Here is a 24768-nt window from a genome sequence, read left to right on the forward strand (position 1 = left end):
TAAGCTGTCTAATTTACGCTTATGAGTAAAGAGTTTTTTTTTTTTTTACTTTACCATAATGCTACTGACTGCAGGTTTGTTTCGTTTATTCACATTACGGCAATGCTAAAATATTAGGAGTGGCAGATTAATTACATGTTACAAGTTTAGCCAGTGTTCACTTTTATCAATGTTTGATTTCAAATTAAATCTGACTAGTTTTTGTGGGGGGGGACATCAGCGGATGGCAGCTCCTCTCCAGCTCGACTCACGGTCTACTCCCGTTGCTCTGCGGGTAATGCCGGGCCTGTCAGTTCAGATGTCACACCTGCGGCACAAACACACCCTTTACTCGATACCCGTCCGTCAGCATGCCTGACCCCGGCCGGCGGCGTGTTGAGCGGGAAGGCAAACGGCAGCAGCCAGCCCCCAAAGCACCACGGGCTTTATCATTTCAGATTCACACAGACAGAACTGTCATGGTGGTCAGGAGGAGGATGCACTGAGACTGCGATAAATACTGAAATATTGCATGACACTATTATTTTTTTAATGAGACACCTACTCAAAACAGGCGGTGTTTGGACCTCTGCGTATCCAAAGCTCAACAGTTTAGACATGTTGACAGGAGGTGCTCTCTTCTCAAAGGAGCTGCAGAAAATAGAAGCACACACACAAATATATATGTACTTATACAGTACAGGCCAAAAGTCTGGACACGCCTTCTCATTCAATGTGTTTTCTTTATTTTCATTTACGTTGGTAGATTCTCACTGAAGGCATCAAAACTATGAATGAACACATGTGGAGTTCTGTACTTAACAAAAAAAGGTGAAATAAGTGAAAACATTTTTTATATTCTAGTTTCTTTGCTCTGATTACTGCTTTGCACACTCTTGGCATTCTCTCGATGAGCTTCAAGAGGTCGTCACCTGAAATGGTTCTCCAACAGTCTTGAAGGAGTTCCCAGAGGTGTTTAGCACTTGTTGGGGTCCAGCTCACCCCAAACCATCTCGACTGGGTTCAGGTCCGGTGACTGTGGCGTCCAGGTCTCCACTTTTTGTTAAGTACATAACTCCACATGTGTTCATTCATAGTTCTGATGCCTTCAGCGAGAATCTACCAACATAAATGGTCATGAAAATAAAGAAAACACATAAAATGAGAAGGTGTGTCCAAACCTTTGGCCTGTACGGAATATATCTCGCTAGGAAAGAAAATCCAAGTATCCTGGAACTGGTCACTGAACTATTTTCCTGTGATTTTTAACTTAAAAATATGCACTTTACAACCCCACGTGTAAATGAGTAAGCCAACAGAATGAATATATAACAGTTTATAACAATAATAAAGTAAAAAATTATGATAAATCCTCACCCATGGCTGTCAAGTTACTTATTATGACTGATAGCTTTTGGTTTGCCTCTGTTTGTTCATGCATTTACATAGTCCAAAAAAAAAAAAAAAAAAAGAACTCCAGTGAGCCAATACTGGATGCACAGCCAGGTCAAACAGACACAGAAGGGCCTCAGCTCCATAATAATGGTAATGTGCCCGCTGGCGCGGGTTTTGGTGCCACTGTCTGTAAAGTGGCTCACACGAGTGAATTCTGAGCTGTGCAATATTTTCCCATCGCTCTGTATTCAAATCCGTCGCCGTCAGCAGTTTATACGAAAAGCCGCTTATGCAATTAATTGGAAACACTGGTGCATTGAAAAATAATTACTGAGCTAAATACGGTGAGAAAATACGTTTCGGTTTTCACAGCGTATGAGTAGCACCTTCTTAAAAATTCATGCTAAATCTGAAGGCATTATAAGCTGTACGTGCTAAAGTTCAATGCTCCAGAGCGTAACATGGACACAACATCACAGCCGATCGCAGAATAAATCAAAATGCTTTGACAACGAAGTCCTAAGAGAGTGGCAAGAGCATATAGGTACATGAAAACAATGAATCTAATTGAGTTTTAATGAATTTTCATGCAGAAACTATGTTTCTCAACCTTGCTGAGAAATGTAGAAGTGACTGTCACCGGATGCGAAATAAAAAGACTACCATCTTGTGGCCACATCCTGCCGGTGCGTCGAGGAAAGGACCTACATTTTCTTGAACTTGTTCGCTTCTTGAAATCCTTTGGGGGTCAGGGACAGCTCCTTCATTTCATTAGCGGCATTTGTCAGATTCTAAACGAAAGAAACGCCTTCTTAAAAGCTTCAATCACAAGAGAAAAAAAACGGTGCTGTACATGGATACGTTTTTTTTGGTCTTTACCAAATTTTACATTTCTGGCATTTATCAGACGCCCTTATCCAGAGCAACTTACAATCAGTAGTTACAGGGACAGTCCCCCCCCTGGAGCAACTTAGGGTTAAGTGTCTTGCTCAGGGACACAATGGTAATGGTAGCGGGATTTGAACCTGGGTCTTCTGGTCCATAGGCAAGTGTGTTACCCACTAGACTACTAGCACCCATGCCAAATGCCCTTCACCATATAGGGTGATAATGGAAGAGGAGGATTATTGTGGCGCATAAAGCACATAAATGAGTCTGCAGGCAAAATGACTGTCACTTCGATCAACACAGAAGGAAATCTAAAGGGTTTGCAAAAAAAATATGATGTTAAGTCACCTCTCCAGCAGCCAGGCGATCAGACTCCCGCTGCCAGGCTGATTTATTGTCCGTCCCGAAGGGAGCGTCCGTCGACTGAAATGGTGACTTTTCCGTCTTCTGGAACTCTTTGTGAGTCATGAAATCTGGCGCCGCGTGCTTAGTCGGGCTGCAATTAGACAAGTCGCAGGAAGTGCATCTCGGACCCTACTGAGACTCCATAGCTGCCCCACGCAGAACAGGGACGGCTCGAGTGACAATGAGGTGTCAGCCGTGGGCCTACATGGCTGCGGAGCTGCACTAAACGCGTAGGCCCCATGTTCGCTGCTATAGGCTTTTGCATTAAAACAATGTAATAGATGCAGAGATGCAAAATCACATCTATTAACCAACAGTGGGAGTAAAATGTCCTCGATGAAGGTGTGGTAGTGAAGCGTATGCTTAATTCTATTCGTTTACGGTGCTTGGCAGCTTACCTGAGAGACTCCTGAGCACTCGAATCAACATTACAGAACCAGTCGGGGGCTCTGTACGGTGACGTCGATTTCATCTTCTCGTTCGGCTCTTCGTGCCGCAGCAAACCTGTTCGAGAAAGGAAATTGCAGGTCGACTGTTGCAGGTCTGATCTGGAGCTGCGAAGTCTCGGTGCTTCACGGCGTCGAGGACGGATCATACCCCTGTGGCCCCCTTGCTTCGCAAGCTTGACGTAATCAGAATCCGTCTCAAGAATCCCAACGCGCCGTCCACGGGGTCTCTCCTCAGGAATCGTGCCGGACAGCAAGAGGGGAGGAACCGGGGCAACTGGACTGAGATCGTGGTCACGCTGCGTCTCCATTTGAATTTCTGCGAATCGAACACACACCTAAGTAACTTGAACGTGGTAATAACGTTGATGTCGACATGTCAAGATGCCCTAGAAGAACTGGCCGTCGGTCTCTCCGGACGCTATAAGGTCAAAGGGTGGTAAAAAGTGAAGTGATTGTCACACAGTGAAACTTGTCCTCTGCCTTTAACCCATCACCCTGAGTGAGCAGTGGGCAGCCATGACAGGCGCCCGGGGAGCAGTGTGTGGGGACGGTGCTTTGCTCAGTGGCACCTCAGTGACACCTTGGCGGATCGGGATTCGAACCGGCAACCTTCTGATTACGGGGCCATTTCCTTAACCGCTAGGCCACCACTGCCCCGGTAGTAGGGCAGTAGACCCAGTCCACCCCACACTTAATACCATTGTGTCCCTGAACAGGACATTTGACCCTGAGTGTTTCCAGGGGTGGACTGTCCCTGTAACTACTGATTGTAAGTCGCTCTGGACAAGGCCGTCTGGTAAATGCTGTAAATGTAAAGTAACGAAAGATCTCCTACAAGCAAAACAACAGGAGGACAGAGTCTCTTTCTCTGCACGCAACCCGTCATTGTTTCATAAAAATAATACAATTATGCAATAAAGACAGAAAGTTTGACATCGTTACATTAACAGAATGACTTGCAGCTTCGGTGAACAATGTTTTCCTTTTTTCTTTCGCTGCGTTGCATCGGCGCCTAAATCTTTTGCAACTTTTGCAAGATAAATGTTCGCGTGAACGTGTATAGATGCATACAAAGAGTGACACGGTAGCCAGATATGGCATTTAAACATAATAATCTCAGGAAGGAGCCATTTACATTCCTTAGGTACATATCACATTAGTCACATGACCCAAGGACAGCAGGACAAAGTTGACATACATGATATCACGCCAGATGCTATAAATACATACTATATACATGATATAAGATCTAGTCCCACTAGTCCTGCCGATTGCTGAATGGCCTGCAAGCCAAATCCCACCTACCACGACAACGTATCGGCAGAAATGTAGATAAAAAGGAAAAGAAAAAGGACAAATAATCCAGGCGGTGAACTTTGGGAACACTACAGTCCGACGCCGTGCGCCTGTCGCCGTCGCCCAGCTTGTTGTCGCGTGTTTACGCGTAACCATGGGAACGGCTGGGGGCCGGGGGGGGTGGAACGTTCCGGGAATGTTTCGGGAACGTTGTCGCGTCTCGCAGGTCCGGGATCAGTGGCGCGTTTTTGTTTTGTTTTTTTCCCTTAAAACTGACCCCGGATCAGTCATCTCGTTCCGGGTAGACTCGTCCGTACAGGAATGAATATGTGTCTATTTATACATTAGTCTTGATATTACGTTTAGTCAATAAAATGTCGAATTGGGTTGAATAATAAAATGTGTTTTTAATAACCGTGACTGTCCATAAACTCCATATCTTTTTGCGTGGACATTTGGACGCATTTACTTTCGGGACGAACGCCGGAGCATCCGGGAAGTCCGGGAATCGGCGCGGGGGGGAGGAAATGGTGTGGGAACGGTCGCCTAATTCCAGCCAGGCGCCGAGGGCACTTCCCCCCACGGTCCAGCCCACGACGCGGACACCCCGCGATGTCCCGACCCCAGTCCCGAACCCGAGCCGCGGCGGCCAGGTGAGCGGGCCGGACCGCGGAGTTGAGGAACTTTTTGTTTTGTTTATTCCCCCCGTGGATGTGGGGACGAGAAACGCGACCAGCCCGGCTCCGACGGAACGAATTCACGACGGTCGAGGTGAGCTTTTCCTTATCGGATCCTTTTGCATGCGTGTTTTTTTTTCCGGGCTTTTGTTTCGCGACGCCGGCGCGGTACAGTAATCTGCATCACGACGCGCGTCCTTTTTTTCTTTTTTTTCTTTTTATTTAATCGCACCGGGACTCGGTTCTTCCTTCCCGGTGTCCCCGGTGTTCCCCGACTCTGCGCCATTGCAGCGCGTCTTCCCCCCGCCGGCGATGTTTGCGGTCGTAGCGTCCCGGCGGCGGAAAGTTGCGCCCGATTGTCACCTCGTTAGCGCCTTTGTCATGCGCGCTTGTGTCGCCATCGGTGTCACGCTGCGCCGCCGCGCATCAGAATGGCCCCCGTCCCGGAGCGACGGGAAGAATGGAGCGGACGACGCCGATTTGCATGTTCGGGGTCGAGAGCTTATTGCGAAGTGAAGCGTGTGCATTTACATTTGCGGCATTTATCCAGAGCGACTTACAATCAGTAGTTACAGGGACAGTGTCCCCCTGGAGACACTCAGGGTTAAGTGTCTTGCTCAAGGACACGATGGTAGTAAGTGGGGTTTGAACCTGTGTCTTCTGGTTCATAGGCGAGTGTGTGACCCCACTAGGCTACTACCACCCCCATGTGCAAATGGCAACAAAACAAAACTACACCTCGGTAGAGTTGGCAGTGAGTTCGGTGTTCGACAGACATTCGTAGGACGTGGCTGGATTTTTCTCTTACTGGAAATCGAAGCCACGTGTGTCTGGGAACTTGCACACACGTTGGGGTTTTTTTTTTTCAGTCCATGCAGCGGATAAGACTGCGAAAATGCAAAAAACAACACAGCCGCCATCCTTCACTCGAAATGAAACCCCAAAGTGAAGTGATTGTCATTGTGAAACACTGCAGCACAGAACACGGTGACGCAAGTCCTCGGTGAGCAGTGGGCAGCCATGACAGGCGCCCGGGGAGCAGTGTGTGGGGACGGTGCTTTGCTCAGTGGCACCTTGGCGGATCGGGATTCGAACTGGCAACCTTCTGATTATGGGGCCCCTTCTGATTATGGGGCCGCTTCCTTAACCACTAGACCACCACTGCCCCAAACCCTAAACCCTATTATCTACAGCTTGCACAAGTGTGAAAGTGCATGATGTACACGGATTTACACATGCGGTGTGACCCCTAGACGAAACTCGCTATATTAATGTAAATTAAATCTTCACGTTCGGATCTTTACATTTGAAACGTGGCGTACCATCAAATACGGGCGTTACAAAACATCGATGCGGCAATAAATCGCAATTTTTTTTTTACGTGCCGTTGTTCCCATGAAGGGGCATCAAGTATAGGTGTTTTTTTAATACAAATTTAGTCCAGCGGGTGGCGCTTTCGAGGGTGAGAGTCGGCTCCGCGCCTGTAGGTGGCGCTGTGCGGCTGTCTAGCGGTTAAGGAAGTGGCCCCGTAATCAGAAGGTTGCCGGTTCGAATCCCAAGGTGCCACTGAGCAAAGCACCGTCCCCACACACTGCTCCACGGGCGCCTGTCATGGTGCCCACTGCTCACCAAGGGTGATGGGTTAAATGCAGAGGACACGTTTCGTTGTGTCACCGTGTGCTGTGCTGCAGCGTTTCAAAGTGACAGTCACTTCACTTTCACTGATCACGGCAGCTTATATTTCAGCTCTGTTCTTACAATTTCGGTGAACTTTTAAAATATCGCAGCATGTACAATATCACAATATATTGTTATATAATCGTATCGTGACATCCGTGCCAATACACACCCATACAGTCAAAAGCGCAGCCAGCGGCTTAAATTCACGGACATCTGAGATTTTTGCGGAAGTGGAGATTTCTTTTTTTTTTTTTTTTTAACATCACGCGCCAGACTTTTCCGTGCTGATATTCGTATGCGGGCTGTTCGCTCCGATTCCACCGAGGCAATGAAATGAAATGATCTTAAAGGCCCTAACCTGCTCACATTTCTCTTTCTGTTGCTGCCCTGTGATGACATGTTTGTGCACTGAAGGCCTTTTGCTGCGTCTGATGGGATCCGGGGCAGGAATTTAGGGGTCCGGCCTCGAAGACGAAGATGATTGTTATCCGGCCACTCGTGAATAAACAGCGACAACAACAACAACAACAAAGACTGGAGTTGGTGCAAAATACCTCCCAACTTCATCTAATAAATAATAAAAAAAAAATTTATTTAGTACAGTGTAGTTTAGTGTGTATATACATATATATTTACGATTGCACTATGGGGGGGTCTGTGTGAAACGTTATTTCCATGCACGATGTACTGACAATAAACCAATTTCGGGTCTTGAGTGTTGAAAACGGCTCCTCTTCCCGAACCTCCTCGTGCTCGGCGTGTCTGGAGAGGCCGGATTTCTTCACCCCGCCCCCGAGGTCACGCGGCGCTCGCCGGCTCGGCTCCACGAATCTGCTGATAGCAGTCAGATAGCGGGACGTCAGTCAGTCTGGCCGGAGTCGTGGCTCGGGCCTGGAAGGCGCCCAGAGCTGCTGGTCTGTTGAGGCTTGCATTTTTAAAAGGCATTTAAAGCGCCACCGCGTTGTTGTCCAAAGACCAGCCGATGCAGCCGCTTCATTCAAAGAGAAATCTTCCACTCGATGATCATTTTAATAATGCGCCATGGCTCGACAGAGACCAACGTGCTGCTCATCTTAATCAGATTATTCTTCAGACACGCCCCCACTATCCACGGCTTCTCTGGGGGTCCCTCTGTCTTCTTAAAGGTGTCTTTTTTGAAGAAGAAGACTAATGTACCGCCATTGCTGTTTCATCGACGCCAATTAAGCTTCAGATGACTTTCCTTTAGCTCGAACGTACCCCATTGAGCCTAAATCGCGGCGTTTCTCGGACGTTGGCTGCCTCACATTTGTCCCCGTTCTCTTTTCATCTCGTTCCTTCCCAGTATGCACTTCAAGTCATGAGGTAACAGCATAAACTGTTCCCATTAAGTCAGTTTTCGGTAAGCAAACTGTGTAACTCGGCGCAGCCTAAGGACACGCCGCTTCAGAAGATATCAAAGAATTTGCACCCCCACCACCCCATGTTCGTTTTTTTTTTTTTTTTTTATCCTTCCGCCCCTTCTCTCCTCCGCTCATTTGCAGAACGTTTTTATTTTTTTCACCCCCCAAATGAGATATTACTCTGCATGCGGTACCAAAAGAACATGTTCTGTAAAATGCAGAGTCCTTGCGGAGCAGCATATTTATATATTGTAATCCCAACCAATCAGAGCGGTCCATTCTGACCCAGGTGAATGTCTGAATCCCCGAATGGAAGTAACAAACGGTGAAGTTCGGACACACCTTCTCATTCAACGTGGTTTCTTTATTTTCATGACCATTTACGTTGGTAGATTCTCACTGAAGGCATCAAAACTATGAATGAACACATGTGGAGTTCTGTACTTAACAAAAAGTTGAGACCTGGCCTCCACAGTCACCGGACCTGAACCCAATCCAGATGGTTTGGGGTGAGCTGGACCAACAAGTGCTAGAATATAAAACATGTTTACACTTATTTCAACTTTTTTTGTTAAGTACAGAACTCCACATGTGTTCATTCATAGTTTTGACGCCTTCAGTGAGAATCTACCAACGTAAATGGTCATGAAAATAAAGAAAACACATTGAACACAACATTTGGCCTCTACTGTATCTGGCTGTGCTAATTATTTAGTTATTTCCACCTTTTAAAGTAAAAAAGTAAGATAATAATAATAATAATGTCATTGTTATAATCTGTTGTGATAATGCCTGATTTGTTAATGCACGTGAATAGTCTTAAAATGACACGTGTGTCCTTACGCCGGATAATGGACGTTAGCATCGCCTCTGTGCTCCGTACAGCATGCAGTATCAGAATGGAGCCCACACATGCTTCTGTGCTTCATGCATCGCATCGCAGCGCAGCTCTTAGCAGTTCACAATAAGAACATGAAGACGCAGGGGTGGGCAATATATGGAATATACTCGACGTATCGAGGTTTGTTCCACATGCGATGTAGTAAATGACTGTATCGTAACCATTGAGCATAAATCCACACGGATCGTTCCCCTGTCTGCCCCGTCAAAGGGTGGTGGACAACAACAGTAAACTTCGTTTAAGTTCATCATATTGGTGTCATGTGATGCAATAAAGGGCACATTTTTTTCATTTGTATGATGATTTAGGGGAAATTTTCAAGGTATTGGGATTTACAGTGTATTGTGCTACGCTGCATCCATTACAGCGTTCGCGCGATGATACGATTGTTCTCGTTGGGCTTAAAAAGCTGAGGATGGAGCACACGAAGATGGCGAGATGAAACCCGTTCCGCCCTTTTGGTCTCCCACGTGCCTTCTGGTCGGGATTTGGCGCACGTTCTCGCTCGCTCAGCGCCGGGCCTCTCCGGAAAGCCTGGATTTGTCTGGAATGGGTCCTGGAGCGTCCCCTCGGCCCGCGTCTCCTCAGGAGCCAGGGCTGCGCGTCCCCAGCACGCCATTCGCAGTTGCACGTCGATAAGTAGCCTGCAGGAAGGGGCTTGCGAGATAAGTGCACGTTCGCGGCACACGTCCGTGGGAGCCGGTGAAATTAAACAGCCGCTTTCCGCAGGCAGCCAGGAAGTGTTTATTAAAGTCGTCATTTGCACTTCTCTCGCTCTTCTATCTCTTTTTTTTTTTTTTTTTTTTCTTCTTCTTCTTTTCTTTTTTGGCAGATCCGTTCTGCAGCTGCTCTTTCACGAGGCCGCAAAGCGTATAATTTGTCCGCGGAGGCCCGGGCGTTCTGCGGCTTTTCCGAGCGGAGGACGGGAAGGAGGGAAGGAGGGGGAGAGGGGATAAAAGGGGGGGGGGGATCCGCTCCTCTCCGATGGCAATCGCCACGGTAATTTGGCTGTCAGAAACAGCTGGCGGCGCGGGCCGCAGGGCCACGCCGGAGCGGGAGGGAGGGGGGCGAGCCGGCGGCGGCGGCCGCCCCGCGGGGAGATCGGGTGACGCGCCCTGTCATTAGCGGCAGACTGCGCCACGCGAGGGGGGGCTTCGAGTCTGGCTCTGTCTGTCTCGCCCGTTATCTCTCCCTCCGAAACCTGACGTTGGTGTGTGTGTGTGTGTGTGTGTGTGTGTGTATCTAGGCTTGTTTGATGGTGAGAGAGAGAGAGAGAGAGAGGTGAGAGAGGGGGCTGGACTTGGCAGAGGTTCCCAGAGACAGAGTCCCTTTAAGGAGGCATCAGCGGCGAGACAGGGACCCCTGGACGCGAGTGCGCGCCCTGACATGCGAGTAAGTTGCGTTTTTTTTTTTACTCTTCTGGTCGGATTGGTCGAGGGGCCGGGGGCTTTTAGGGTATGTATTTAGGGGTCTTATTTTTTGCCTTTAAACCAGCGGCTGAGACGCATTCGTGATGAATCGAGTCGTCTAGGAGCGCCGCAGCCCCCCTCCCGGCGTCAGACAGGAAGTGAGCCACGGGAGCGCAGGCTCCCGTCCCACTTCCTCGTCTGGCCGCCCGCGTCTCCTTCGTCCCGCTCGCCTCCTCCCCCGTTATTGATTTGTGCTGACTGGTGGGTGGAAATGGACGGGGAGGACGAGGAGGAGGGGGACGTAACCGGAGTCGCGCGTCTCAGACTGGTTTTCTGGCTCCGCTCGAGCCCATTACCCCCAGACTGCACCGGAGACAGTCTGCAGGGCACATTTTACGAGTGCTTCGCTCGATCTGCCCAGCGCTGTTAGGACGGAAAGTTGCTGCGCTGCTCAATTTCGTCTAGTAGCTTAATCCCGTAGTCTCTATTAAAAAACATATATACATATATAGGGGTGTAATTTTGGTGCAATTGGGTTGAAAAATCTTGTGCAATTACTCTATTATATAGTAAGAGTGGAAGTGGAAATATTTCATTTTTCATGCCATCTGTGCCATAAAGCGTTTTTTTTCATTTGCTGGTCGTCTCCTCCGAACCCCGAAAGAAGTACCAGACACCAAGCGCAAGATTTAGGCTGGATTGGTGGGGTGGTGGCAAGAGCGGGTGCTGTGCTGAAAGTCACCCGAGATAGGAATGGGGGAGGAAGTGCAGCAACGCGGCGAATGGACCCCCCCCAACACATCTCACATGCTCGTGGTTTTATATCTCCTGCTGCCAGTGAGCTGTGCACATCGACGCTGGTCATCTGAGGCCTCGCCTATAAATATGAAGTTGAGTTTCTGGAAACAAAGACTATTTGTTTGGAAGACTTGCAGCCATGGGGCTGTGGGAACCCAGCTGGAGTTTTATGAGCTTCCGATGCAGCATGCAAGCACCCTGGGCGGGATGATGGGTGTTGGTGGGACGGGATGAGATGGTGGCCCAAGATCCATGGTGACCTGGTGGTGTCATACCTATATCTGCCACTGGTACCAAACATGCAAATGGATGATCTTAAATTTGGTTGGTCTAGACTTACTAACTGAAGAGAATAACGATTGAATGGTTTTCATTAGATTAATCTAATATGGCTGGAATGGCAACAAAATATCGCGGCCATTTGAGTCACATTGTGCAGCTAACTAGCTAGCATTGTGACATGGGACCGTCCCTGTCACTTCTGATTGTAAGTCGCGCTTTATTGTCATTTCAGGCGGAAACAACATTTAAACGATTAAACATACTTTGAACAATTACACTATGACGTAAAGAGCTCTTGTGCGACCCAGACAAACCGGGCTACGTACAACGCAAACGGGGCACACGGGCAGTGCAGGTGTGACATTTAACCAACAATGAGACAGACAGACAGCACTAAGCTGGTGAAATGAATACTGAAAGTAAAAATGGTGGATAGGGGTGCCTGATAAATGCCGACATGAATGTTTATTTATGCATTAGCGTGAATTAGACTGTTAAGAAGTTTCCAAGCACCCTGCAACGCGACGCCGCATGTAGGTTACCATTGCTACTGTTAATTTGCCCCGAGAAATGCTCGGCGCCGCCAAATGGGTACGGTCGATCAGAGAAGACGGGAGAAGGTGGGCTCGAACGAATTGGGCCCAGCCCGGTACGTACTTGCGAGGTGATGCGTTGTTAACCGGATCCGAGGCCGGCGTAAAGAATGCGACCGGCTCTCAGCCAGGAAACGCGCTTTGAAGCCAGCGCTGGACTCGTATCTCCGGCTACATGTGGACTGAAGGGACACCTCCCTCTGGGACTCTCCGAAAGCGATCAGCATAAACCGAATAGCTTTGCCGTTGTCTTGGACAACAGCGGCGGAACGCGTTCCCGGCGGAAGCAAGCTCGTGGCATCGCGGTTGCCGCGTTGGAGGAGACGGACCTTTCGTGGTTTTGGCCTGGTGCTTGTCCAGACTGCGGGAGAGAAAAGGGAGTCTCTTTCGATTCGCGAGGGCCCGGACCTGGAGCGGGAGGAGGGCGGCATGGGCGCGCCACGCATCCCATGTCGGGGCCCCCCTGGGCACCGCGGCCACGGAGATCCGCACTTTTATCTCTCTAATCCGCCGTGTAACGGGTCCCGTGGCCGGCGAGGGCGAGCGTTTTCCCGAGGATAATGAGCGCGCTCATCTAACAAACACATTTAGCACGAATTGCGGCGCAATTACCGGGCACGGCCGAGTTGTTTTTCAGACCCCACACAACCTGTTTGGCATTACGAGGCCGCGGGCCGCTCCGGCGGCAACGCTTTCCTGGTCCAAGTTGTCTGTTTATTATATCTGATGACACATTATTCGCTGTCCATAAATGGCGGCGCACATGGTGCAAACAAGACAAGTGCCAAGACGAGGGCCACAAATAAACAGGCGGGGATTAATCATGACACGAGACAAACAACCAAAGGGTTGTCCAGGGAACGCTCGGAGCGAGAATTTCTATTCCGTGTAGCACTTTTTTTTTTTTTACCGTAAACTTTCAGATTTCTGTTGAAAGAGAAGCCGGACCAGTTTTTTTTTTTTATTTATTCTAGTAATGACGAATTGATAACGGTAAATAAACACCAGTAAGAAAGTGGCACGCGGTGCAATGTCGCACGCCACAACGTCCGACCACGATTCCGCCTTCCCTGAATTGCTGTGGAACAGGCGTGTGTACACTCACTCCTGAGCCGAGCTGTTGAATGAAGCTTCTGACCGCGCCGGGTGTGTGCGAGTGTGTGTTCGGGCTCTTCGCAGTTGCGTGAATGCGAGGTCTGTTTTGCTCCAGCGGTGGGCTGGAGGGAGGTGTGTGTGTGTGTGTGTGTGTGTACATGTGTGTGCTGGTGCCCCATTCACACATGTTAGTTGCCCAGTCCATCCAGCCCCACCTCACTCTAAAGTTAAAGTGAAGTGATCGTCACATGTGACACACAGCAGCACAGCACACGGTGCACACAGTGAAATTTGTCCTCTGCATTTAACCCATCACCCTGAGTGAGTAGAGGGCGGCCATGACAGGCGCCCGGGGTGCTTTGCTCAGTGGCACCTCAGTGGATTCGAACTGGCACTCTCTCACGTGTAAAACTATTTTGTTCACTTTTATACATTTTGGGGAAAATAATAATTGGATTCTGAGGTCAGTGTGGACATTCAAATATTCAGATAAGCTCTGTCTCCCCACCCCGCCTGCCTGATGACTCAGCAGCTCCTGCAGGGCTGAAGAGGATCTGAGCACGAGCTACTCACACACACACACACACACACACACACACAGACGCTGTAACACCCGGTGAGATACACGCATTCGCACAAGGCCACCTACATGAACGTGAACGCAACACACTACATTTACACTCTTTCATACACACCCACGCCACAGTGTCACAGGCCACCCACACACACACATACACACTCACACCTTCACACAAGCACCCATGCCACCTACATACTAGGGTTGTCATAAAACAAGAGTTTCAAACTCGATTCCAACACCCAAGAACATACAGGAATAACGAAGGGCGTAATAATAATAATAAAAAAAAGAGGTTGTTTGATGTAGCGCAAAAATAGATGACTTTGTTTTCGCTTTTATAGAAGTCTTAGTGACCCCTAAAACCGTATCTGAAGTCTCTTTCCGAAATCCAGCCTGGGTGCAGAATTACAGCGAGTCACATGATATTTCCCCAGGATGCGCCGTTTCGGTGTCTGTAGCTTTAAATGCTAATGAGGAGGAGAGCGGCCTATAGCAGTTGAGTGGGCATTCATCAACACTTATTGTTTGGCACAGCCAGGAAGTCGTGTTTTTCCATGAAAACAATTTAATTAACCGACTGGTTCTCAATCGTCTTGTGCGACGGAACTAGAAAAAAAAGAATATATTTGTGCTAATTTTTACATCCAATAATCGAGCAACTGCAATGCTTCGCCATGACGGTCGGTGGAGATAATGTTTTAGGGGAGGGGTGGAAAATTCTCTGGGTGGAGAAAGCATGAGAAACGGGAGGTAACCTTTCCCCTTATGATGTCATAAGGGGGACAAATTCCAGATCCGACTGTCTGAGCTGCCGCTCTCTTTACACCTATCGCCATTTCTAGCCACTGCAGGACCAAAGAAAGGCTAGGGGAACTCGTATTAACGTTAAATAACCTCACAAGTTGAAATCTTTTTAATAGGGGACCTTTTTAAAAAAAAAAAAAAACTTCACACTAACAATTGTGTTATCCCTGTATTTTTTTTTAAAAAGCATTTGCTGTCTAGCTGTCACATTAACAACAGGATTTAGTTATTAGCCTTAGCCGCTAGTCAATATCTTAATGACAACTGACAGCTAATGTGGCTGTCGGCTAATTGCTAACCGCTATTGATAAACTGTCAGGCGTCAGCCAGGTTCGTAATTATGATAACTGTGAGTCAGTGACACACATGGACACACACACACACACACACACACACACACACACACCTTGTGGTTCTCACAGCGAGACCATCCTGCAGGTAAACACTGCGGGAAAGAAAAGCCCACTTTTGTTGGGTGAAAGGCTTCGAAGGAGTTGGTGGTAATCCTCGGGCGGAGCAGGTGCAGCTTTGTTAAGCGTGTGCGTGTGAAGGTCTAGTCATGAAGGATTCGTCTACAAAGACCAGGGTGGTGACTTTTGACCTTCTCACTCACGTAATGATGGGCGTGTACGTTCTGCCCGAGTTCAGGTGGGCTTCCTCCAGGTTCTTCGGCTTTCTCCTGCGGCTTAGCTCTTACGAGCACACCTGTTTTTCCCGCTTTTTCTCTGTCATGCTTGGCCTGGGCTTCGCTGTTCTTTCGTCTGTCCTCCACAAGCTTAAGTTCCCAGTGGAAGTCCCAGGCCTTCTCCTCCGTGCTGAGCTCATGTGCCTTCCTGGACCATTTCGATGCCCCTCCCTCACTCGCCTGTCCTCTCGCACTCTGGCAGGCCGCGCCGATGGCCCGAGATTGAGAGAACCGGCTGACCTCACCATAAGGATGGTGTGTGCGCGCATGTCTTCTTCAGAACGTGCTCGGCACATGCTGTCCACATTCGCCCCCCTTTCAGACGGGGCCCCGCCAGGTTTCCAGTGTCGAGTGCGCATGGCTCGCGTGAGCCCGTGTGATTTACAGTCTGTGGAGACGTGATGGCCCCGGTAACGTCGAAGCCCGGTTATGTTTACTGAACACTCGAGCTCTCCAGGGTCAGGTCCACTTAACAGCGGTAAGAGCCAAGACATGAGGCGGGGTGTCGTTTCTTGGCGGGGTTCGCCAGGATAAAACGACTGCTAATAGTCTGTTCCTCTCGAGGCCAGAAGAATTCACCGGATCATTCCCACACTTAACTGGCCGACTTATGTTAGGACCAGTCAAAATCGGCCACCAAGAGTACTCCTGTTTGCATTTATCAGACGGCATTATCCAGACTGACTTACAATCAGTATTTACAGGGGCCGTCCCCTGCGCGATAGGGTTTGAACCTTTGACTTAATGGTTTTCTGGTTCATAGGCTTTACCTCCAGTGACCCATCAAACAGGGTTTGCTTCTGAAATGTTTCATAGCAATATATTAGTCCACTGTACTGATAGAATTAATAACGCTGGATACTTTAAATGTAATTATAGAAATTTAATTCATTCATAACACATGAAAAATGTTGTCACAGGAAATTAAAGTGAAGTGATTTGTCATTGTGGTCCACAGCACAGCACACGGTGACACAATGAAATGTGTGTCACCGTGTGCAGGGTGGTAGTAGCCTAGTGGGTAACACACTCGCCTATGAACCAGAAGACCCAGGTTCTAATCCCACTTACTACCATTGTGTCCCTGAGCAAGACACTTAACCCTAAGTTGCTCCAGGGGGGGACTGTCCCTGTAACTACTGATTGTAAGTCGCTCTGGATAAGGCTGTCTGATAAATGCCATAAATGTAAATGTGTCCTCAGCTTTTTACCATCACCCTTGGTGAGCAGTGGGCAGCCATGACAGGCGCCCGGGGAGCGGTTGTTTCTTATTACGGGTCCTGTTCCTTCTCACACGGGGCACTTCTTTGGGGTAGTGGTGGTCTAGCGGTTAAGCAAGTGGCCCCATAGTCAGAAGGTTGCCGGTTCAAATCCCGATCCACCAAGGTGAGCAAAGCACACTGCCTGTCATGGCTGCCCACTGCTCACTCAGGGTGATGGGTTAAATGCAGAGGACAAATTTCACTGTGTGCACCGTGTGCTGTTCTAAAGTGACAATCACTTCACTTTATTACCCCCTAGGCCACCACTGCCCCCCATTATGACATTTAAATTTCAGTAACGTAAACGTAAAATGAACCAGGAGGATTGCGCGAACCTCCTCTTGGTTCTGGGTTCGGCTGATCATCTTCTCAGCACCCCGTCATGATCAAAAAGTTGTTTGGCCTTTTGAACTCAAGTAACGTCGGGCACGGAGTTGCCGTCACATATTGCGTATTTCTGTGTTGCGTTGCATTTTCTAGAATATAAGACAGAAGTGTGTGGGGGGGGTGCCCGACGTGAGTCACGATGCCTCTGACGGACAAAGTTGACGTCTCATGCAGACTTATTAGCAGCTAGCGAGCGTATCCGTACAACTCCTATTGCGGAATACCACCAACAGTATAGAGCGCTATGTTAGATTTGCCGTTTTTGACACCGCCGCGTTGCGCCCTTGGTTGTCCCCCAGCCAAACCCCCGTACCCTGCATGCCCCCGGCGTGGGAGGGAGGGGGGGGGTGTGCAGATTATCCCCCCCCTCGCCAGCCCGATTAAAGCAGCAGCATGGGGCCGGCCTGTGTCTGCGCGCACAGACACCAGCGCTGACTGTAAACGCTTAATCGTTTGTGTCTGGGGGTGCACACAAAAGGATGAGAGGAGGCGGGGCGGGGCACATGCAGAGGAGCGGGACGTTAGTCAACCGTGGGGGGGTGGGGGCGTAACGGTCAGCGCCTGTTGTGTCATAAACGCAATGCGGGGTTTGGGGGCGCGTACTTATGTCATTTAATTTTTACACAGGCCCGGGTCATTGCAGACCGCCATCGGTTCCACTCTGTGCGGGAGGGCGGGTGCCGGCGTCCACCGGCCTTCGGCGAGTAGCGACGGCAAAAATAACCGCGTAGTTATTAAACAGTCCTGCCTGCACTCATCCATCCCGCTGCGCTCTCCTCCTCCACCTCCTCCTCTCCCACCCGCGTCTGTCTTCTCCCTCCGCTGCCAAGCAGCTCGTCTCTCTCTCTCTCTCTCTCTCTCTCTCCCTCTGTCACATTTGCAGCCAATAGGAGACCGCCAGTCTTCCCACTGCTTGCCACTCAATGCCCTGTTGCCAGGACGACAGGCAGGCATGAGATCCACTTTGCCGGAGCGGTTTTTAAACTTGCTGTTGACTCTACTGACAACAGGGAAAAGGTCCTTTTGGCCACTAAAATTCCAGGCCGCGGTGTCCGCAGGCCATTTTTTTTTTTTTTTTTTTAGCACAGCTGTTGCTGGTCTCTCTCTCTCTCTCTCTCTCTCTCTCTGTATCTCCTGCGCTCTATCGCTCCCGTCTGTGTGTGCTGTTGCCATGGCCGGTCTTTGCAGACGTTGTAGGTTTAGCCTGTCTGCCTTGGCAGACGCGCCACACTAGTGAGTAAATGTTTCTCGGTGTAGCTGTGGGGGGAGGCGGCCGTCGGTGGTGAGAGCGTCTTTTTATTAAATAAAAAAAAAAAACCCAAAAAAACCAACATTCTTCCATCATTGAACTAATCCTCTCCGTCCGTCTGTCCCTCTCTTTGTGGGTCTTCCAGGTCTGCGATGTTAGACGGTGTCATGACGCTCCTGCTGCTGCTCCTGGCCGCGGTGGCTCTGCCGTCCCCCACTTCAGAAGGTAAGGCGCTTGGGTGGAGGAGGTGTCCCTCAGTTTTTTTTTGTTTTTTTTTTGTCCTCCCTTCATCTAGGGGAAGCACATTAAGGACTGAGATGGACACCCGTCTCTCACGTTCACACTCTCTCTGTCTCTCTCTCGCCCGCCCACCGAGCTTGTGACAACTGCGGGTGATTTGAGTCTCTCTCTCTCTCTCTCTTTCCGCGTCTCTAACGCAGTCTTTGCCTGGAGCAAGAGACAGTCTCCGTGACGGGACGCGGTGTTGGTCCTACAAAACACACTCAGTCAGGGCGTTTGTAGGTGTTTTTTTTTTTTCTGGAAGGTCACGCTCTACCGCCGCGCCGTGTTCCCTCTGCAGATAAGCCGGCGGCGGTGGAGTGCGCGTGCGAGGGGAGCTGGTGCGCCGGCCTGGAACGCTGCCTCGGCCAGCGGTGCTTCTCGGCCCTGTCCACGCACAACGGGACGGCCGTGCGGCAGAAGGGGTGCGTCGCGGGAAGGGAGGGGGAGCCCGTGCGCTGCGGCGGTCCCCCGACCCCTCAGCTCGCCGTGCGCTGCTGCCACGGGCCCCTGTGCAACCTCAACATCACCGTGGAGACGCCAGCCAGAGGTGCCACCGTCTTGCTCTCTGTGGAATTGCCGCATTTAGCCGGAATCCACAATCCAGTTTCTCTTTTCCTCTTTTCTCTTAGATCAGTTTTCCAGGTGATGTCATATTCAGTAAAAACGAAACATTCGATTTTAATGCGTAAGCAATGAAAACTACGCCGATATATACGGAAGAAATTTTCAAAATACACATCAGATCAACTTGATTGATCCTTTCAAGATTTATTTATTTTTCTGTATAAATTCTGAATGTCACATTTTTATTGGATTAATTACATTTACATTTACATTTTACAACATTTATCAGACGCCCTTATCCAGAGCGACTTACAATGAGTTGTTACAGGGACAGTGTCCCCCCTGGAGCAATTTAGGGTTAAGTGTCTTACTCAGGGACACAATGGTAGTAAGTGGGATTTGAACCTGGGTCTTCTAGTTCATAGGCGAGTGTGTTACCCACTAGGCTACTACCACCCCATATTGGAATATGAACCCCTTGTGGCACTTTTGACACGAATGGTGGATTTTTTTTTTATCCATTCAGAAGAAGCGCTGGCGGTGGAGGAGTACGAGTGCGCGTGCACGGGCCCGTCCTGCCCGAGTACTGACCGCTGCACGGGCCAGCAGTGCTTCTCCTCGCTGAGGTTCAGCGGGGGCGTGGCCGTCCGGCAGAAGGGCTGTTACCGGGCCTCGGAGCAGTGCGGCGGCGCCACCTCGCCAGAGGGCGCGTTCCACTGCTGCACCGGGCACCTCTGCAACCTCAACGTCACCGCGGAGACACCAGCCAGGGGTATGGCCAGGTCTGACTGGTGATTTTATCACCGGGCGTTCCTTTTATCAATGTATTCAAATTTATTCAAAATTTGGGGCAGTGGTGGCCTAGCGGTTAAGGAAGCGGCCCCCGTAATCGGAAGGTTGCCGGTTCGAAACTGGATCCGCCAAGGTACCACTGATCAAAGCACCGTCCCCACACACTGCTCCCCAGGCGCCTGTCATGGCTGCCCACTGCTCACTCAGGGTGATGGGTTAAATGCAGAGGACACATTTCACTGTGTGCACCGTGTGCTGTGCAGCTGTGTATCACAACGACAATCACTTCGCTTTATTAAATTGGAATAATGTATTTTGGAGACCACCAGAGGGGGAAATTGGTTTCAGTTGTTTTTTTCCAAATGTAAAACACAGGCTGGACTTTGATTGAGTTTGACCACCACCGTAGAGTAGCGGTAATGTTTCACCACAGGAACCATTTCCGTATGGCTGTTTGTGGTCCCAATTTATCACCTGAGAACATTTACATGCTCGCAACCAGGCCAGCTCCATCTAGTGGCGCTTCCTTGTATAACACTAAATATAATAACCCTGATCTGAAAAATGCTGAGATAGAAAAACATTGTAAAAATGTGCTGGTTATGGCGGCATGACAAAGCATAATTTGCACCTAAGGGACCTTTAAACGCTTTGCCCTCTTGGCTGTTTCAGACGAGGAGCTCCATGCCGTCCCCAAGGATCACGAGTGTGTATGCGAGGGCCGTTCCTGCGTGACCGGCGACCGCTGCTGGGGCCACCAGTGTTTCTCCTCGCTGACCGTGAACGACGGCGTGCTGGTGTACCAGAAGGGCTGCTTCAAGGTGTACGAGCAGAGCAAGTTGACCTGCAGGACGCCGCCCTCACCCGACCAGATCGTCCAATGCTGCACCGGCCACCTGTGCAACATGAACCGCACCGTGGAGCTTCCTGTCAGAGGTGCAGAAACTGCAGCTACATTCACAGCATTTTAACTACAATCAGTAGTTACGGGGACACTCCGGGTCAAGCGTCTTGCTCCGGGACACAGTGGTAGTAAGTGAGGTTCGAACCCGGGACTTTGTCGTACCCGCGAGGCCACTACCACACACACCTGTGCAACGTCAGAGGTTTCCTGTCCACTGTTTACACACACACACACACACACAGACAAAGACACGCGAGACAAAGCTACCGGTTCCCCATCCACGCACACCTGCAGAACACGCACGTCTGGTTCCATCCACACGCAAGCGGTGCGTAACGACCCCCTTCCTGCAGCGCCGCGAATTCTGCCCCTTTGTTTGGGTGTGTGTGGCGCGCAGCAGCAGGTGGCGGAATATTTTCCCGCTCTGAAGCTCTGAATGTACGCGTCCCGCCTTTTCAGCCGCGCCATTGTTCAGCCGGACGGGCCTCCCCCGTCCGCCGCGGTTACTTCTTGGTTGTCCTTCCCTGTTTTTGTTGGAGTTTTTTTTTTTTTTTTTTTTTTTCTCGTCCCCTTGGTCACCTGTGGCCGCCATGCGTGAAATTGCCTTCCACGCTCGCTCGAGATCCGCCGCTGAGGTTTAACCCCCGAGCTCCGCGCCGAACGCGGTGAAAGAGCGAGAGGGACAGGCAGGGAGAAGGGGGCTGACGTTTGAATGTCGCCCCGTCACGGTCCGCTTCGTCCCCTGAGCCCCAGGTTTTCTTTGCACCCCGCCCGATGCACTTCCAACAGTGAGTCCCTCTTGGGACAAAAAAAAAAAAACGGCGGCCGTCGGGAACCCAGATGGATTCCCGTCCGTTGCGTGACTGTGAAGCGAGGCGACACCGTGTCACCCGTGGCGATGGGGCGTGTCTCTGTAATTTCTACTCTGTAATTTTTTTTTTTTTTTTTGGTGAAACGTTGCATATTTTGGAGGACATAGGTGACTCGGGTGGCACGGTTTGTATTATCTTCTCCTGCTGACTGAACTGTGAGGTTCTGGGAGACACAAAACAGGCCAGAAGCTTTAAAAGTGTGTGTGTGTGCGTGTGTGTGTGTGCGTGTGTGTGTGTGTATAAAAAAAACATAGTCTGTAGTAACACATTATTTAGCCACCAATCCCACTTACTACCATTGTGTCCCTGAGCAAGACACTTAACCCTGAGCCCTGGATCAGGGCGCCTGATAATGTAATATTATGTAATGCAATATTATAAAATCATAGTGACACAGGAGATTTTTACAGATTGTTGATATTTACATTTACAGCATTTATGAGACGCCCTGATCCACAGCAATTTTTTTATAATCAGTAGTTACAGGGACAGTCCCCCCCTGGAGACACTCAGGGTTAAGTGTCTCGCTCAGGGACACGATGGTAGTAAGTGGGGTTTGAACCTGGAACCTTCTGGTTCATAAGTGTCTTACCGACTAGGCTACTACACACCCATTAATATAGTATGTTTAAATATATTATATATAAAATATAATAGAATACACTGTGTAGGATGTGTATAAATGAACGGTTCTTTTGCTACTTGACTTATTTTTTTGCTTGCTTTGTTCCAGTGATTTGCTGATGTATTAAAAGCGTGATTCTTTGAAAATGGTTTTCCTCCGAGGCCTGAGCAGAAGGTCGATTTGTGACCCCTTCTGGTGCTGAGTCTTCCTTTTCTTTCTTTTTTTTTTTTGTTTAATTTAAGAGTTTCTTTGACCATCAGCTTTGGGAGCCACACGTCTTCCTCTTTGCCAGCGTTTCTGCCTTTCGAATGTTTGGGTGACACTTTATTATAAAAGACCTGTGTGCTTGGGGTGAAAAGTCTCCATCACCACCACATGAAATAAGAAAATGGATCAGAAGTCACCAAGCCCCAGGATTATGAAAGTTTCTGTCTTTTTGTTGTTGTTGGGATGGATATTTCAGCCTCTTATTATTAATGTGGTGGGAGAGCAGAAAATGTCAGCAGTGCGTGTTTGCACACTGGATCCCAGATCCGGGATGGAATGTTTTGCTTCTGCAGCATTGGGCCTGTTGGGTTCTCTTCTCCGCCACGTCTGTGTGCGTTTTGTTTCTCCTGCGCAGCCCCCGCGGCTAAAAACCCCCTCCGCAGTGTGTGGTCCAGCACGGGCCGGTCTGACTGGGTTGGGGAATGTGTTGTTTAACCTTAACCCAGTTATCAGCGCCGGCGCTGCGTAAGCCCGGGGCTTTAGGGCGGGGCATTTAACTCCTCACGCCACCCACCTCACCTGGTCTTAGCACGAGATGAAAAGAAAGCAAAAGTGTGTGTGTTATTTCTGGCAGGTCTTAGGACTCTGCACCAGATGTTAAAAGTCCCGTCTCCCATGATGCCTTGTGTGCTCCCTTTCAGTGAGTGACGGGCCAAACTACAGCGTGTCCACGTTGGCCATTGTCATCGTGGCCCCGGTGCTCATGCTGATCTTCCTGTCGGTCGTCGCCATCCTGGTGTTCCGGCGGATCCACCAGAACCAGATGGAGAGGCTGATGGCCCGCGACGCCGAGTACGGCACCATCGACGGCCTCATCGCTTCCAATGTCGGCGAGAGCACGCTGGCGGTGAGCTGCAGCTTTACTCGGCATCTATGCATTTTTGTCATTATTCCTAATAATATTGTGTAATAAAGATAATAATAATCTACATGCCGAAACCAGCCGAAACGCACCCACGTCACGCCTCTTCTCACCTCACCTCTCTCCACCGGCTCCCGGTAGCTGCTCGCATTGAGTTTAAATCCTTGATTCTTGCCTATATGGCTGTAAATGGAAGTGCACCCTCCTATATCAATACAATACTAGCTAGCTACACTCCTACTACCACGCCCTTTCAGATCTGCAAACGAAACGAGACTAAAATTCCCTCTTCACTGGGTCTCCGATCGACTCTATTCTCCTTACATTTACATTTACAGCATTTATCCAAAGCGACTTACAATCAGTAGTTACAGGGACAGTCCCCCCCTGGAGCAACTTAGGGTGAAGTGTCTTGCTCAGGGACACAACGGTAGTAAGTGGGGTTTGAACCTGGGTCTTCTGGTTCATAGGCGAGTGTGTTACCCACTAGGCTAATACCCCCCTCCTTCGTTGTCCCTGGCTGGTGGAACAACTTGTCCTGCTCCATTCGACTAGCCGAGACCACCACCACCTTTTAAGAAGCAGTTGAAAACCTCCTTGTTTAAAAAGTATTTCAAATGAGTCCAACAAGCAAAACAAAGCAAAAAAAAATTCGTCTAGCACTTATCAATTCCCTAGAATGTTCTATTAGGCCTTATCCAGGCTCTATGGAAACCGAACGAGAATTGCTGGTGTCTTCTCTTTGGATAAAAGCGTCTGCCAAGTAAAGTCAAGTAAAGTACATGCCTTTTCATTTGCAATACCTATGCCTTTATGCCTTTTAGCAGACATACAGAATTTACAGCATCACATCTAGGGGTCGTATGCTTAATTCCTCATGTTTCTTATGCTGACGAGGAGTGTTGTTATTATGAAAATGTGCTGCTCATTTGGTTTAGAATGTTTTAATCCCAGTATTGCGCTGCACCGGCCCCTGTTGTTTGGCAGCAGTGAAGTGTTCACCGTTTATTTGATTAAAATGGATTCGTATCAGTCGCTCCCAAATCCCATCTGTCATGAATCATGAATCAAAAGCCTTCAGACAAACAAGGCAAGCGGAGTTTGCAGTGCAGCGTGGCCAGTCGTGGGCCTAATTTTTGGGGTGCGTTTGCTGAGTTTCTGCTCTTGGGACGACATCAGAGCCCTTTAAAAAAAAAAATGGATTTGAGAAGAGCAGCAGACCGCTTGGCAGCTCGGGGCCGAAAGTGCCGCCGCAGAGTGTCGGTTTCATTATAATTAAACCCGAGCCTGCCAGCACCCCGAGGAGAGTTAGAGTCCTGGCTGTAAAACCAGATTTCAGAAAACCATATGAGGCCCAGGACGGGCAATTGTCAGTCGGCCGCCGCTCCGGTGGACGCTCCGGTC

The 24768-nt window shown here is 49.4% G+C and overlaps 2 protein-coding genes across 4 annotated transcripts in view; one reads left to right on the forward strand and one right to left on the reverse strand.

The window, feature by feature from the left end:
• LOC114797340 (uncharacterized protein C7orf57-like) lies at positions 1-5429 on the reverse strand. Its single transcript, XM_028992189.1, has 7 exons — positions 5322-5429; positions 3265-3432; positions 3066-3171; positions 2611-2758; positions 2083-2165; positions 545-630; positions 1-307 (listed from the first exon to the last, which is right to left on the reverse strand). The coding sequence occupies exons 2-7, from the start codon at positions 3422-3424 to the stop codon at positions 255-257; spliced, it is 636 nt and encodes a 211-aa protein (XP_028848022.1). The 5' UTR covers positions 3425-3432; positions 5322-5429; the 3' UTR covers positions 1-254.
• Positions 4706-24768, forward strand: part of LOC114797336 (activin receptor type-1-like) — a 26734-nt gene continuing 6671 nt past the window's right edge. Inside the window, exons 1-7 of one of the 3 annotated variants that reach the window (XM_028992183.1) lie at positions 4706-5183; positions 10299-10444; positions 18342-18421; positions 18777-19025; positions 19569-19814; positions 20507-20770; positions 23144-23349. In XM_028992183.1, coding sequence (XP_028848016.1) covers positions 18349-18421; positions 18777-19025; positions 19569-19814; positions 20507-20770; positions 23144-23349 — 1038 coding nt within the window. In that variant the 5' untranslated portion in view covers positions 4706-5183; positions 10299-10444; positions 18342-18348. Of the gene's footprint in view, positions 5184-10298; positions 10445-18104; positions 18230-18341; positions 18422-18776; positions 19026-19568; positions 19815-20506; positions 20771-23143; positions 23350-24768 lie in introns of those variants that run through there. The other 2 variants (XM_028992184.1, XM_028992182.1) reach the window with 2 other exon arrangements.

This window comes from Denticeps clupeoides, chromosome 9, assembly GCF_900700375.1.
Source record: "Denticeps clupeoides chromosome 9, fDenClu1.1, whole genome shotgun sequence".
NCBI lineage: Eukaryota > Metazoa > Chordata > Actinopteri > Clupeiformes > Denticipitidae > Denticeps > Denticeps clupeoides.

Coding starts and splice junctions, on each gene's coding strand:
- LOC114797340 (XM_028992189.1), bottom strand. CDS start 3,424: ATGGAGACGCAGCGTGACCACGATCTCAGTCCAGTTGCCCCGGTTCCT. Junction 2,166..2,610: donor ATCGCCTGGCTGCTGGAGAG/GTGACTTAACAT, acceptor TCTTTCGTTTAG/AATCTGACAAATGCCGCTAA. Junction 308..544: donor CCAAACACCGCCTGTTTTGA/GTAGGTGTCTCA, acceptor TTTGTGCCGCAG/GTGTGACATCTGAACTGACA.